Source organism: Mustelus asterias, unplaced genomic scaffold (genome assembly GCF_964213995.1).
Source record: "Mustelus asterias unplaced genomic scaffold, sMusAst1.hap1.1 HAP1_SCAFFOLD_446, whole genome shotgun sequence".
In the NCBI taxonomy this organism is placed as follows: Eukaryota; Metazoa; Chordata; class Chondrichthyes; order Carcharhiniformes; family Triakidae; genus Mustelus; species Mustelus asterias.
Genome location: NW_027590399.1, coordinates 261,094 through 275,668, shown reverse-complemented (window position 1 = coordinate 275,668; position 14,575 = coordinate 261,094). Strand labels below are relative to the sequence as shown.

Below are 14,575 nucleotides of genomic sequence, written 5' to 3'. Positions count from 1 at the left end.
CATCGATGGTCACGGATGAGGTGCCTGAAGATTAGAGAGTGGCAAATGTTGTGCCTTTGTTTAAGAAGGGCTGCAGGAAAAGTCTGAGAACTACAGGCCAGTGAGCCTCACATCTGTGGTGGGTAAATTGTTGGAAGGTATTTTGAGAGACAGGATCTACAGGCATTTAGAGATGCAAGGACTGATTAGGGACAGTCAGCTTGGCTTCGTGAGTGGAAAATCATGTCTCACAAATTTAATTGAGTTTTTTTAAGGGGTAACCAAGAAGGTAGATGAGGGCAGTGCAGTTGATGTTGTCTACATGGACTTTTGCAAGGCCTTTGACAAGGTACCGCATGGTAGGTTGTTGCACAAAGTTAAATCTCACAGGATCCAGGATGAGGTATCTAAATGGATACAAAATTGGCTTCTTGACAGAAGCCAGAGGGTGGTTGTAGAGAGTTGTTTTTCAAACTGGAGGCCTGTGACCAGCGGTGTGCCTCAGGGATCAGTGCTGGGCCCACTGTTATTTTTCATTTGTATTAATGATTTGGATGAGAATATATGGTTAGTAAGTGTGCAGATGACACCAAATTGGTGGCATAGTGGACAGTGAAGAAAGTTATCTCCGATTGCAACGGGATCTTGATCAATTGGGCCAGTGGGCTGACGAATGGCAGATGGAGTTTAATTTAGACAAATGCAAGGTGATGCATTTTGCCAGATTGAACCAGGGCAGGACTTACTCAGTTAATGGTAGGGCGTTGGGGAGAGTTACAGAACAAAGAGATCTAGGGGTACATGTTCATAGCTCCTTGAAATTGGAGTCACAGGTGGACAGAGTGGTGAAGAAGGCATTCGGCATACTTGGTTTCATCGGTCAGAACATTGAATACAGGAGTTGGGACATCTAGTTAAAGTTGTACAAGACATTGGTAAGGCCACACTTGGAATACTGTGTGCAATTCTGGTCATCCTATTATAGAAAGGATATTATTAAACTAGAAAGAGTGCAAAAAGATTTACGAGGATGCTATCGGGACTTGATGGATTGAGCTATAAGGAGAGGCTGAATAGACTGGGACTTTTTTCTCTGGAGCGTAGGAAGCTGAGGGGTGACCTTATAGAGGTCTATAAAATAATGAGGGGCATAAACAAGGTAGATAGTTAATATCTTTTCCCAAAGGTAGGGGAGTCTAAAACTAGAGGGCATAGGTTTAAGGGGAGAGATACAAAAGTGTCCAAAGGGGCAATTTTTTCACACAGAGGGTGGTGAGTGTCTGAAACAAGCTGGCAGAGGTAGTAGTAGAGGCGGGTACAATTTTATCTTTTAAAAGGCATTTAGATAGTTACATGGGTACGATGTGTACAGAGGGATATGGGCCAAATGCGAGCCATTGGAATTAGCTTAGGGGTTTTTGAAAAAAAGGGCAGCATGGACAAGTTGGGCCGAAGGGCCTGTTTCCATGCTGTAAACCTCTATGACTCTATGGAGCAAGTGCTGGAAAATGGGATTAGAATAGATAGGTGCTTGATGACTGGCACAGGCATGATGGGTCAAAGGGCCCTACTTCTGTTCTGTAAAACTCTATGAAACGTTTCATTCAGAGGGTGGGTGGTGAACCTGTGGAATTCTCTATCACAGAAGGCTATAGATGCCAAATCACTGAATATAGTCACGAAGGAAATAAATAGATTTTGAGACTCCAAAGGTGTCAAGATGTATGGAGAGAGCACAGGAGCGATAGGGGACCAGCTGTGATCAGATTGAATGGTGAAGCAGGCTCGAAGGACCAAATGGGCTACTTCTGCTCCTATTTTCGATGTTTCTACGTAAGAACATAGAACATTACAGTGCAGTACAGGCCCTTCGGCCCTCGATGTTGCGCCGACCAGTGGAACCAATCTAAAGCCCATCTAACCTACACTATTCCAATATCATCCATATGTTTATCCAATAACCATTTGAATGCTCTTAATGTTGACGAGTCCACTACTGCTACAGGCAAGCAGGGCATTCCACGCCCTTACTACTCTCTGAGTAAAGAACCTACCTCTAACATCTGTCCTATATCTATCACCTCTCAATTTAAAGCTATGTCCCCTCATGCTAGCCATCACCATCCGAGGAAAAAGGCTCTCACTATCCACCCTATCTAATCCTCTGATCATCTTGTATGCCTCTATTAAGTCACCTCTTAACCTTCTTCTCTCTAACGAAAACAACCTCAAGCCCCTCAGCCTTTCCTCATACGATTTTCCCACCATACCAGGTAACATCCTGGTAAATCTCCTCTGCACCCTTTCCAACACTTCCACATCTTTCCTATAATACGGCGACCAGAACTATACGCAATACTCCAGATGCGGCCGCACCAGAGTTTTGTACAGTTGCAGCATGACCTCCTGGCTCCGAAACTCAATCCCTCTACCAATAAAAGCTAACACACCGTACGCCTTCTTAACAACCCTATCAACCTGGGTGCCAACTTTCAGGGATCTATGCACATGGACACCCAGATCCCTCTGTTCATCCACACGACACTACTTTGCCAGCCAGGACAAGGCTGGCAAAGAAGAAGAGCACTGGGGGATGATGACCTCACTGGGCCTGGAATGCATCTACTTCAATGCAAGGAGCGTAGCAGGTAAGACAGACAAACTTAGGGCCTTGATGCTTACGAGGAATTTGGATGTGGTTGCGGTGACAGAGGGCTTGCTAAATGAAGGCGGTGCCAGAAGACAGCATTTCACGTTGTTTTTCTGTCAATACTTAGTCTTCACCTTGTCCCTCTCTACTCCCCGGTCCCTCCCCAGCACTGATAATTCTGTCCTTGTTTATTCTTGATACACTTCATATTGTTGCATCTGTTGAAGAGATATTTAATGTTATGATACAATCATTGTGTATTCTTCACACTATTTGTTCTCATTGAACACATTTGATGTTAGTGTGGATGTGTCGTCATCAGATTGGTGCTTGCATTGTATAGGTGCATTCCTTATATTCATGCTGCACTATTGTGATATTTATTCTTCACATTGTTAAACTTGATTTCACATTCTTAGTCTGTCAGCACACATGTTCACACTACGTTAGGAAGTGCACTCCTAATTACTTTTGATTTTGTACTTTTACATTTTTTTTTACTTTGGACAGTGCGTATGTACTCTTGTTATTCCTGACATGTGCATTCTTTCCTTTTCACCTTGGTACCCTGTCGTGTGTACTCTTAACTCTTCACCTTGTTATTCAAAGAACAAAGAACAGTACAGCACAGGCCCTTCGGCCCTCCAAGCCTGTGCCGCTCCTTGGTCCAACTAGACCAATCGTTTGTATCCCTCCATTCCCAGGCTGCTCATGTGACTATCCAGGTAAGTCTTAAACTATGTCAGCGTGCCTGCCTCCACCACCCTACTTGGCAGCGCATTCCAGGCCCCCACCACCCTCTGTGTAAAAAACGTCCCTCTGATGTCTGAGTTATACTTCGCCCCTCTCAGCTTGAGCCCGTGACCCCTCGTGATCGTCACCTCCGACCTGGGAAAAAGCTTCCCACTGTTCACCCTATCTATACCCTTCATAATCTTGTATGCCTCTATTAGATCTCCCCTCATTCTCCGTCTTTCCAAGGAGAACAACCCCAGTCTACCCAATCTCTCCTCATAGCTAAGACCCTCCATACCAGGCAACATCCTGGTAAACCTTCTCTGCACTCTCTCCAATGCCTCCATGTCCTTCTGGTAGTGCGGCGTCCAGAACTGGACGCAGTACTCCAATGTGGCCTAACCAGCGTTCTATACAGCTGCATCATCAGACTCCAGCTTTTATACTCTATACCCCGTCCTATAAAGGCAAGCATACCATATGCCTTCTTCACCACCTTCTCCACCTGTGTTGCCACCTTCAAGGATTTGTGGACTTGCACACCTAGGTCCCTCTGTGTTTCTATACTCCTGATGACTCTGCCATTTATTGTATAACTCCTCCCTACATTATTTCTTCCAAAATGCATCACTTCGCATTTATCCGGATTAAATTCCATCTGCCACCTCTCCGCCCAATTTTCCAGCCTATCTATATCCTGCTGTATTGCCCGACAATGCTCTTCGCTATCCGCAATTCCAGCCATCTTCGTGTCATCCGCAAACTTGCTGATTACACCAGTTACACCTTCTTCCAAATCATTTATATATATCACAAATAGCAGAGGTCCTAGTACAGAGCCCTGTGGAACACCACTGGTCACAGACCTCCAGCCGGAAAAAGACCCTTCGACCACTACCCTCTGTCTCCTATGGCCAAGCCAGTTCTCCACCCATCTAGCCACTTCTCCTTGTATCCCATGAGCCTTAACCTTCTTAACCAACCTGCCATGTGGGACTTTGTCAAATGCCTTACTGAAATCCATATAGACGACATCCACGGCCCTTCCTTCATCAACCGTTTTTGTCACACATTCCTGACAGTGTGCACTGTGAGAGACAAATAGTTAGAGGCAAGTAGTTACACCGGGGCCTCAGGGGGAAGACACGTGGGTCACAGTTAGGGGGAGTAAAGGTCAGAAGGGTAATGTACCAGAGAGTACTCCAGTGGCTGTGTCTCACAATAGGAAGGGCTCGGCGTCAGGTGTGAGAGGGGAGGGGAGTGAGCAATTAGTGGAGGGGTCACCTGTGGTTGTCCCACTCCAAAACAAGTATATTGTTTTGGATAGTGTGGAGGAGGATGACTCTCCAGGGGTAAGCCACAGTGACCAGGTCACTGGCACAGAGTCAGGCTCTGTGGCCCGGAAAGGAAAGAGAGGGGTTAGGAGAGCAATAGTGGTGGGGGATGCGTCGGTTAGAGGCACGGACAGGCGATTCTGTGGGTGCGAACGGGACTCCAGGATGGTAGTCTGCTTACCTGGTGCTGGGATACTGGATGTCTCCGAGCGGATAGGAGGCATATTAAAAGGGGAGGATAAAGAAAGGGATGTCATTGTACACATTGGTGCAAATGACGTAGATAGGAAGAGCAGGGGGATCCTACGAGAGCAATTCAGGGAGTTGGGAAATAGGCTAAAAAGTAGGGCCTCCAGGGTGGCCATCTCTGGGCTGCTCCCAATGCCTCGTGCCAGTGAGGCTAAGAATAGGGAGTTAGTACAATTGAATGCTTGGCTAAAGGACTGGTCCAGGAGGGAGGGCTTCATTTTCCTGGATCACTGGGAAGGTTTCAAGAGAGGATGGCACCTGTACAAGAAGGATGGGTCACATCTAAATTGGAAGGGCACGAATATCCTGGCTGGGAGTTTTGCTAGTGCAGTTCGGGTGGGTTTAAACTAATATGGCAGGGGGGTGGGGATCAAAAAATTATGTCTACAAGTGTAGAGGCTGGGGACGAGCTTGGGGCTGGGACAAGGCTGGCAAAGAAGAAGAGCACTCTGGGGGAGGATGACCTCACTGGGCCTGGAGGTCTGGAGTGTGTCTACTTCAATGCAAGGAGCGTAGCAGGTAAGACAGACGAACTTAGGGCCTTAATGCTTACGAAGAATTTGGATGTGGTTGCGGTGACAGAGACTTGGTTGAAAGAGGGACAGGACTGGCAACTGAATATTCCGGGGTACAAGTGTTTTAGGCGAGACAGAGGAGGGGCCAAAAGAGGTGGGGGAGTAGCAGTATTAGTTAGAGAGCATATTACAGCGGTGCAGAGGGAGGACAATTCAGAGGGGTCGTGTAACGAGTCACTGTGGGTGGAGCTCAGAAACAGGAAGGGCGCAGTCACTATCTTGGGGGTATACTACAGGCCCCCCAACTGCCCAAAGGAAGTGGAAGAACGGATATGTCAGGAGATAATGGATAGGTGCAGGAAAAATAGGGTTGTTGTAGTGGGAGACTTCAATTTCCCTGGTATAGACTGGGAATCGCGTAGGGCTGGGAGTCTGAATGGGGAGGAATTTGTAAAATGCATACAGGAAGGTTCTTTGGAACAATATGTAGATAGCCCGACTAGAGAGGGGGCTATACTGGACCTAGTACTGGGGAATGAGCCCGGTCAGGTCTTCAAAGTTTCGGTAGGGGACCATGTGGCAAATAGTGACCACAATTCTGTTAGCTTTAGGATAGTGATGGGAAAGGATGAGTGGTGTCCCAAGGGTAAGGTGTTGGATTGGGGGAAGGCTAACTTTAGTGGGATTAGGCAGAAGTTAGCAGCTGGGAGAGGCTGTTTGAGGGGAAATCCACATCTGGCATGTGGGAGTCTTTTAAGGAACAGTTGTTAGGGCTACAGGACAGGCATGTGCCTGTAAAAAAGGATAGGAAGGGTAGGATTCGAGAAAGTAGGAAAGAACTCAAACGAGGAATTAGAAGGGCAAAAAGGGGTCACGAAATGTCCTTGGCAGACAGGATTAAGGAGAATCCCAAGGCATTTTATTCATACGTTCGGAACAAAAGGATTGTCAAGGAAAAAATTGGACCTCTCAGGGACAAAAGTGGGCAATTATGCTTCGAGCCAAAGAAGTAGGGGAGATCCTAAATGAATACTTTGCGTTGGCATTCACAAAGGAGAGGGATGTGTTGACTGGGAGTGTCTCTGAGGGGAGTGTTGACCCGTTCGCGAAAATCTCCATTACAAGGGAGGAAGTGTTAGGTTTTTTAGGGAATATAAAGACTGACAAATCCCTAGGGCCTGATGGAATCTATCCAAGGCTGCTCAGGGAGACAAGAGATGAAATCGCTGGGCCTCTGACGCAAATCTTTGTCTCGTCACTGGACACAAGTGAGGTCCCAGAGGATTGGAGGATAGCTAATGTAGTCCCGTTATTTAAGAAGGGTAGGAAGGATAACCCGGGAAATTATAGGCCAGTGAGCTTGACGTCAGTGGTAGGGAAGTTGTTGGAGAGGATTCTTAGAGATATGATGTATGCGCATTTAGAAAGGAATAAACTCATTAACGATAGTCAGCATGGTTTTGTGAGAGGGAGGTCATGCCTCACTCACCTGGTGGAGTTTTTTTGAAGAAGTGACTAGAATGGTTGATGAGGGAAGGGTCTATATGGACTTTAGTAAAGCGTTTGACAAAGTCCCTCATGGTAGATTGGTGCAAAAAGTTGGATCTCATGGGATAAAGGGGGAGGTGGCTAGATGGGTGGAGAACTGGCTTGGTCGCAGAAGACAGAGGGTGGTAGTGGAAGGGTCTTTTTCCGGCTGGATGCTTGTGACTAGTGGTGTTCCGCAGGGTTCTGTATTGGACCTCTGCTGTTTGTGATTTATATAAACGATCTGGAAGAAGGTGTAACTGGGGTGATCAGTAAGCTTGCGGACGACACAAAAATGGCTGAACTTGCAGATAGTGAGGAACATTGTCAGAGGCTACAGAAGGATATAGATAGGCTGGAAATTTGGGCAAAGAAATGGCAGATGGAGTTCGATCCAGATAAATGCGAAGTGATGCATTTTGGTAGAACTAACGTAGGGGGGAGCTATACGACAAATGGCAGAACCATAAAAGGTGTAGATACGCAGAGGGACCTGGGTGTGCAAGTCCACAGATCCTTGAAGGTGACGTCACTGGTGGAGAAGGTAGTGAATAAGGCATATGGTATGCTTGCCTTTATAGGACGGGGCATAGAGTATAAAAGTTGGGGTCTGATGTTGCAGTTGTATAGAACGTTGGTTCGGCCACATTTGGAATACTGCGTCCAGTTCTGGTCACCACACTACCAGAAGGACGTGGAGGCTTTAGAGAGAGTCCAGAGGAAGTTTACGAGAATGTTGCCTGGTATGGAAAGGCTTAGTTATGAGGAGAGATTGGGTAAACTGGGGTTGTTCTCACTAGAAAGACAGAGGATGAGGAGTGACCTAATAGAAGTGTATAAAATTATGAAAGGCATAGATAGGGTGAACGGTGGGAAGCTTTTTCCCAGGTCGGTGGTGACGTTCACGAGGGGTCATAGTTCAAGGTGAGGTGGGGGAGGTTTAACACGGATATCAGAAGGACGTATTTTGCACAGAAGGTGGTGAGGGCCTGGAATGTGCTGCCGGGCAAGGTGGTGGAGGCGGACACACTGGGAACATTTAAGACTTATCTAGATAGCCACATGAACGGGAACAAAAGAATGGTCTAGTTTGGACCAGGGAGCGGCACGGGCTTGGAGGGCCGAAGGGCCTGTTCCTGTGCTGTATTGTTCTTTGTTCTTTGTTCTCTTCACTCTTCACCTTGTTATTCCTGACAGTGTGTACTCTTCATTCTTCAACTTGTTACTCTTGACGTGTGTAATCTTCACTCTTCACCTTGTTGTCTTCATCAGTTCATTAATTTTTCATCCATTTTTTGCAGAAAATTAATTTGTTTTAATCTTACCTTCTGGACAGGCCAAGGAGCTGAAAGGATTATACGAGATCAAAATGGAACAGTTTGTGAGTTGTGATTGTGGTGAAGTGACTGTGAAAGACACTAGTTTATTGATCCTCCCTCTGCCAATGCAAGAGCCCAGGCATGGTGGACATTTTAAGCTGGTAGGTGGAACGTATCATATTCCTTTTGTGATTGAAATAAGTATAGAGACCCAGAACAATCTGTGGTAAATAGTCTGTTTGGTCTATGCATCAGACTTCTCGCCTAAAGTAAAATAGATAAGGAGGGATGAAATCCACTGAAGGGTCAGTCGTGTAGAAGCATTGTGAGGCAGCATTAAATCGGAGCACAGAAAGCTGCATTATATTTTGTCAGTTTGCAAACCCAGAAGCCACATTTAGGCTGTATAGGCCTTATCTCGAGTAATGGAACGTTCACCAGACTTGTTTTGGGATGTCGGGACTGTCTTAAGAAGAGAGATTGGGTAAACTGGGCCTGTATTCTGTAGAGTCTTGAAGAATGAGAGGTGATCCCATTGAAACCTACAAAAATACAAGAAATGGAAAGGTAGATGCTGGTAAGATCTTTCCCTTGGTTGGGGAGTCTGGAACCAGGAGGCATAATTGGGGCGGCATGGTGACCCAGTGGTTAGCACTGTTGCCTCACAGCTCCAGGGAACCAGGTTCAATTCCTGGCTTGTGTCACTGTCTGTGTGGAGTTTGCACGTTCTCCCAGTGTCTGCGTGGGTTTCCTACGGGTGCTCCAGTTTCCTCCCACAGTCCAAAGATGTGCAGGTTAGGTGGATTGACCATGCTAAACTGACCCTTAGTGTCAGGGGGACTAGCTAAGCTAAATGCATTGGGTTATTGGGATAGGGCCTGGCTGGGATTATCGGTGCAGACATGATGGGCTGAATTGCCTCCATCTGCACCGTAGTGTTTCTGTAATTCTATGAAGAGAGGGCATGGGATCCAAGGGGCTGCTGCCCTGTGGATCCAGAACTGGCTTGCCCAAAGGAGGCAGAGAGTGGGAATAGATGGGTCTTTTTCTAAATGGAGGTCGGTCACCAGTGGTGTGCCCCAGGGATCTGTTCTGGGACCCTTGCTGTTTGTCATTTTCATAAATGACCTGGATGAGGAAGTGGAGGGATGGGTTGGTAAGTTTGCCGACGACACGAAGGTTGGTGGGGTTGTGGATAGTCTGGAGGGATGTCAGAAGTTACAGAGGGACATAGATAGGATGCAAGACTGGGCGGAGAAGTGGCAGATGGACTTCAACCCAGATAAATGCGTAGTGGTCCATTTTGGCAGGTCAAATGGGATGAAGAAGTACAATATAAAGGGAAAGACTCTTAGTACTGTAGAGGATCAGAAGGTCCTTGGGGTCCGGGTCCATAGGACTCTAAAATCGGCCCCACAGGTGGAGGAGGTGGTTAAGAAGGCGTATGGTGTGCTGGCCTTTATCAATCGAAGGATTGAGTTTAGGAGTCTGGGGATAATGATGCAGCTATATAAGACCCTCGTCAGACCCCACTTGGAGTACTGTGCTCAGTTCTGGTTGCCTCATTACAGGAAGGATGTGGAAAAGATTGAAAGGGTGCAGAGGAGATTTACAAGGATGTTGCCTGGATTGAGTGGCATGCCTTATGAGGATAGGCTGAGGGAGCTCGGTCTTTCACGTAGGATGAGAGGAGACCTAATAGAGGTGTATAAGATGTTGAGAGACATAGATCGGGTGGACTCTCAGGGGTTTTTTCCCAGGGTGGAAATGGCTGCTACGAGAGGACGTAGGTTTAAGGTGCTAGGGGGTAGGTACAGGGGAAATGTTAGGGGGAAGTTTTTCACACAGAGGGTGGTGGGCGAGTGGAATCGGCTGCCGTCGGTGGTGGTGGAGGCAAACTCAATAGGGTCTTTTAAGAGACTCCTGGATGAGTACATGGGACTTAATAGGATGGAGGGTTATAGGTAGGCCTAAAAGGTAGGGATATGTTCGGCACAGCTTGTGGGGCCGAAGGGCCTGTTTTGCGCTGTAGGTTTTCTATGTTTCTAAAACAAGGGACCGAGATGAGGAGAAATTTCTTTACTCAGAGTGTGGTGAATCTTTGGAATTCACCCCAGAAGCTCAGTCATTGAGTACATTTAAGATAGAGATTGATAGGTTTCTGATTAACGGAGTATGGGGATAGTGGGTGTAAAATGTCTGATCAGCCATGATCATATTGAATGGTGGAGCAGGCTCCACCTGTTCCTATGTTCCTATAAAAGGTCCTTAGTAAGTGAGCTCGGTTCATTAAAATCTGGTTCCAAAACCTCAAAAACAAAACTTGCAAAAAAAACTTTAGATATACAAAATACTTAAAAGGTTAGAACTGAACCCTAAAGTCAACAACAAAAACAGAAAGTGCTGAAAAAACTCTTGAGTCATCGTAGAATCCCTGCAGAAGAAGGCCACTCGGCCCATTGACTCGGCACTGACTATCTCAGAGCATTCCACCCTGTTTTATTCCCATAACCCCACGCATGTACCCCACTAATTCCCATAACCCCACGCATGTACCCCACTAATTCCCATAACCCCACGCATGTACCCCACTAATTCCCATAACCCCACGCATGTACCCCACTAATTCCCATAACCCCACGCATGTACCCCACTAATTCCCATAACCCCACGCATGTACCCCACTAATTCCCATAACCCCACGCATGTACCCCACTAATTCCCATAACCCCACGCATGTACCCCACTAATTCCCATAACCCCACGCATGTACCCCACTAATTCCCATAACCTGCACATCTTGGGACACTAAGGGGCAATTTAGCATGGCCAATTCACCTGACCTGCACATCTTTGGACTGTGGGAGAAAACGTTAACACTGTCTCTGCAGTATTTTGCTTTATTGTCCTAAAGTCAACAAATTACTTTGAAAATGTTGTTTCTGTTGGGGATCCCGTGGGGTAACCATAAACTAACATAATCAAATTTACTGAATTACAGCCAAATGAAGAAATTACCAACAGGATTCCACTTTTTGTAGTATTTACTTTAACTTGAAAATTACACATGAATTAACAGGCAACTGATTATTCAAATAAAAATAACTTTTTAAATACTTGATACAGAGATGTGCCTTATGCAACCACAAGCAATTGCATCATTCCTTGCATAGATGTGGCACTGCATAGTTATACAGTTCTACAACATATTCTTTATTGATGCTGGGTCAGTTAGGAGTCCTATCCAACAACAACTGGCACCTCTGTGTCGCAGGTATGATTATTACCAGTTACACAAATGTCTACAAACTCTTCTCCCTCCCTCAGCTCACACCAGTCCCAGTGGTGTAGCTTTGAAAAGTTCCTTTTCAACCTTCCAACCGAGAACACCCCAGTTCATGATTTGGACATTTCTGCAGCTCTTTAGCATATCCAAGCCTTTCAGGTTCTAAATCCTTTTAGCCAGCTCGCGCATACCTCCAAGAACTCCTGTTTGCTTTTCTGACACAGCCAAAACTGACAATTTCCTGGGAGTGATTTTCTTCTCCTCAAAAATTACCTTTCTATTGCGGACTGATTTCTCTGTGAGCTCTCTCAGTCACCCTGACAGCCTCTCTCTCTCCCCGTCACCCTATAGCTCTCCCCGTCACCCTATAGCTCTCCCCGTCACCCTATAGCTCTCCCCGTCACCCTATAGCTCTCCCTGTCACCCTATAGCTCTCCCCATCACCCTATAGCTCTCCCTGTCACCCTATAGCTCTCCCCGTCACCATATAGCTCTCCCCGTCACCCTCTTGCTCTCCCTGTCACCCTATAGCTCTCCCCATCACCCTATAGCTCTCCTGTCACCCTAAAACTGTCCCCATTACCCTATAGCTCTCCTAGTCATCATGACACCCTGTAGCTCTCCCCGTCACCCTGACAGATTATAGCTGTCCCAGCCACCCTGTCAGCCTATAGCTTTCTGGAAGACAGATCAGTAATTAAGCAAGGTCCATTTTCTGCCACTCCCCAACCCCCTGATATATATTCCTGGTGTGGCGTGAGAATCACAGAGTTACAAGATGTTAATCCCAGGATGGGTGGGGTTACAGACCGGTGTTTATACCAGGTGGGAGGGGGTTACATTCCGGTGTTTATTCCGGGTGGGGGAGAGGGTTACAGGCTGGTGTTTAATCCGGGTGTAGGAGGGCGTTACAGGCCGGTGTTTATTCCTGGAGAGGGGGTTACAGGCCGGTGTTTAATCCTGGAGAGGGGGTTACAGGCTGGTGTTTAATCCGGGTGTAGGAGGGCGTTACAGGCCGGTGTTTATTCCTGGAGAGGGGGTTACAGGCCGGTGTTTAATCCTGGAGAGGGGGTTACAGGCCGGTGTTTAATCCTGGAGAGGGGGTTACAGGCCGGTGTTTAATCCTGGAGAGGGGGTTACAGGCCGGTGTTTAATCCTGGAGAGGGGGTTACAGGCCGGTGTTTAATCCGGAGGAGGGGGTTACAGGCCGGTGTTTAATCCGGAGGAGGGGGTTACAGGCCGGTATTTAATCCGGAGGAGGGGGTTACAGGCCGGTGTTTAATCCGGAGGAGGGGGTTACAGGCCGGTATTTATTCCGGGTGTAGGAGGGCGTTACAGGCCGGTGTTTATTCCTGGAGAGGGGGTTACAGGCCGGTGTTTATTCCTGGAGAGGGGGTTACAGGCCGGTGTTTATTCCTGGAGAGGGGGTTACAGGCCGGTGTTTAATCCGGAGGAAGGGGTTACAGGCCGGTGTTTATTCTGAGTGGGGAGAGAGTTACAGGCGGTGTTTATTCTGGGTGGGGAGGAGGTTACAGGCTGGTGTTTATTCCTGGAGAGGGGGTTACAGGCGGTGTTTATTCTGGGTGGGGAGGAGGTTACAGGCTGGTGTTTATTCCTGGAGAGGGAGTTACAGGCGGTGTTTATTCTGGGTGGGGAGGAGGTTACAGGCTGGTGTTTATTCCTGGAGAGGGGGTTACAGGCCGGTGTTTAATCCGGGTGTAGGAGGGCGTTACAGGCCGGTGTTTATTCCTGGAGAGGGGGTTACAGGCCGGTGTTTAATCCTGGAGAGGGGGTTACAGGCCGGTGTTTAATCCTGGAGAGGGGGTTACAGGCCGGTGTTTAATCCGGGTGTAGGAGGGCGTTACAGGCCGGTGTTTATTCCTGGAGAGGGGGTTACAGGCCGGTGTTTAATCCTGGAGAGGGGGTTACAGGCCGGTGTTTAATCCTGGAGAGGGGGTTACAGGCCGGTGTTTAATCCTGGAGAGGGGGTTACAGGCCGGTGTTTAATCCTGGAGAGGGGGTTACAGGCCGGTGTTTAATCCTGGAGAGGGGGTTACAGGCCGGTGTTTAATCCTGGAGAGGGGGTTACAGGCCGGTGTTTAATCCGGAGGAGGGGGTTACAGGCCGGTATTTATTCCGGGTGTAGGAGGGCGTTACAGGCCGGTGTTTATTCCTGGAGAGGGGGTTACAGGCCGGTGTTTATTCCTGGAGAGGGGGTTACAGGCCGGTGTTTATTCCTGGAGAGGGGGTTACAGGCCGGTGTTTAATCCGGAGGAGGGGGTTACAGGCCGGTGTTTATTCTGAGTGGGGAGAGAGTTACAGGCGGTGTTTATTCTGGGTGGGGAGGAGGTTACAGGCTGGTGTTTATTCCTGGAGAGGGGGTTACAGGCTGGTGTTTATTCCTGGAGAGGGGGTTACAGGCTAGTGTTTATTCCTGGAGAGGGGGTTACAGGCTGGTGTTTATTCCTGGAGAGGGGGTTACAGGCTAGTGTTTATTCCTGGAGAGGGGGTTACAGGCTAGTGTTTATTCCTGGAGAGGGGGTTACAGGCTAGTGTTTATTCCTGGAGAGGGGATTACAGGCTAGTGTTTATTCCTGGAGAGGGGGTTACAGGCTAGTGTTTATTCCTGGAGAGGGGATTACAGGCTAGTGTTTATTCCTGGAGAGGGGATTACAGGCTAGTGTTTATTCCTGGAGAGGGGGTTACAGGCTAGTGTTTATTCCTGGAGAGGGGATTACAGGCTAGTGTTTATTCCTGGAGAGGGGGTTACAGGCTGGTGTTTATTCCTGGAGAGGGGGTTACAGGCTAGTGTTTATTCCTGGAGAGGGGGTTACAGGCTGGTGTTTATTCCTGGAGAGGGGGTTACAGGCTGGTGTTTATTCCTGGAGAGGGGGTTACAGGCCGGTGTTTATTCCTGGAGAGGGGGTTACAGGCCGGTGTTTATTCCTGGAGAGGGGGTTACAGGCCGGTGTTTATTCCTG

General features: G+C 47.8%; 1 protein-coding gene across 1 annotated transcript in view; it reads left to right on the top strand.

Annotated features, from left to right (window-relative positions):
- Nucleotides 1–14,575, top strand: part of LOC144486748 (ubl carboxyl-terminal hydrolase 18-like) — a 131,571-nt gene that overhangs the window by 49,415 nt on the left and 67,581 nt on the right. The window contains exon 6 of the mRNA XM_078204775.1: nt 8,326–8,469. Coding sequence (XP_078060901.1) covers nt 8,326–8,469 — 144 coding nt within the window. The remainder of the gene's footprint in view (nt 1–8,325; nt 8,470–14,575) is intronic.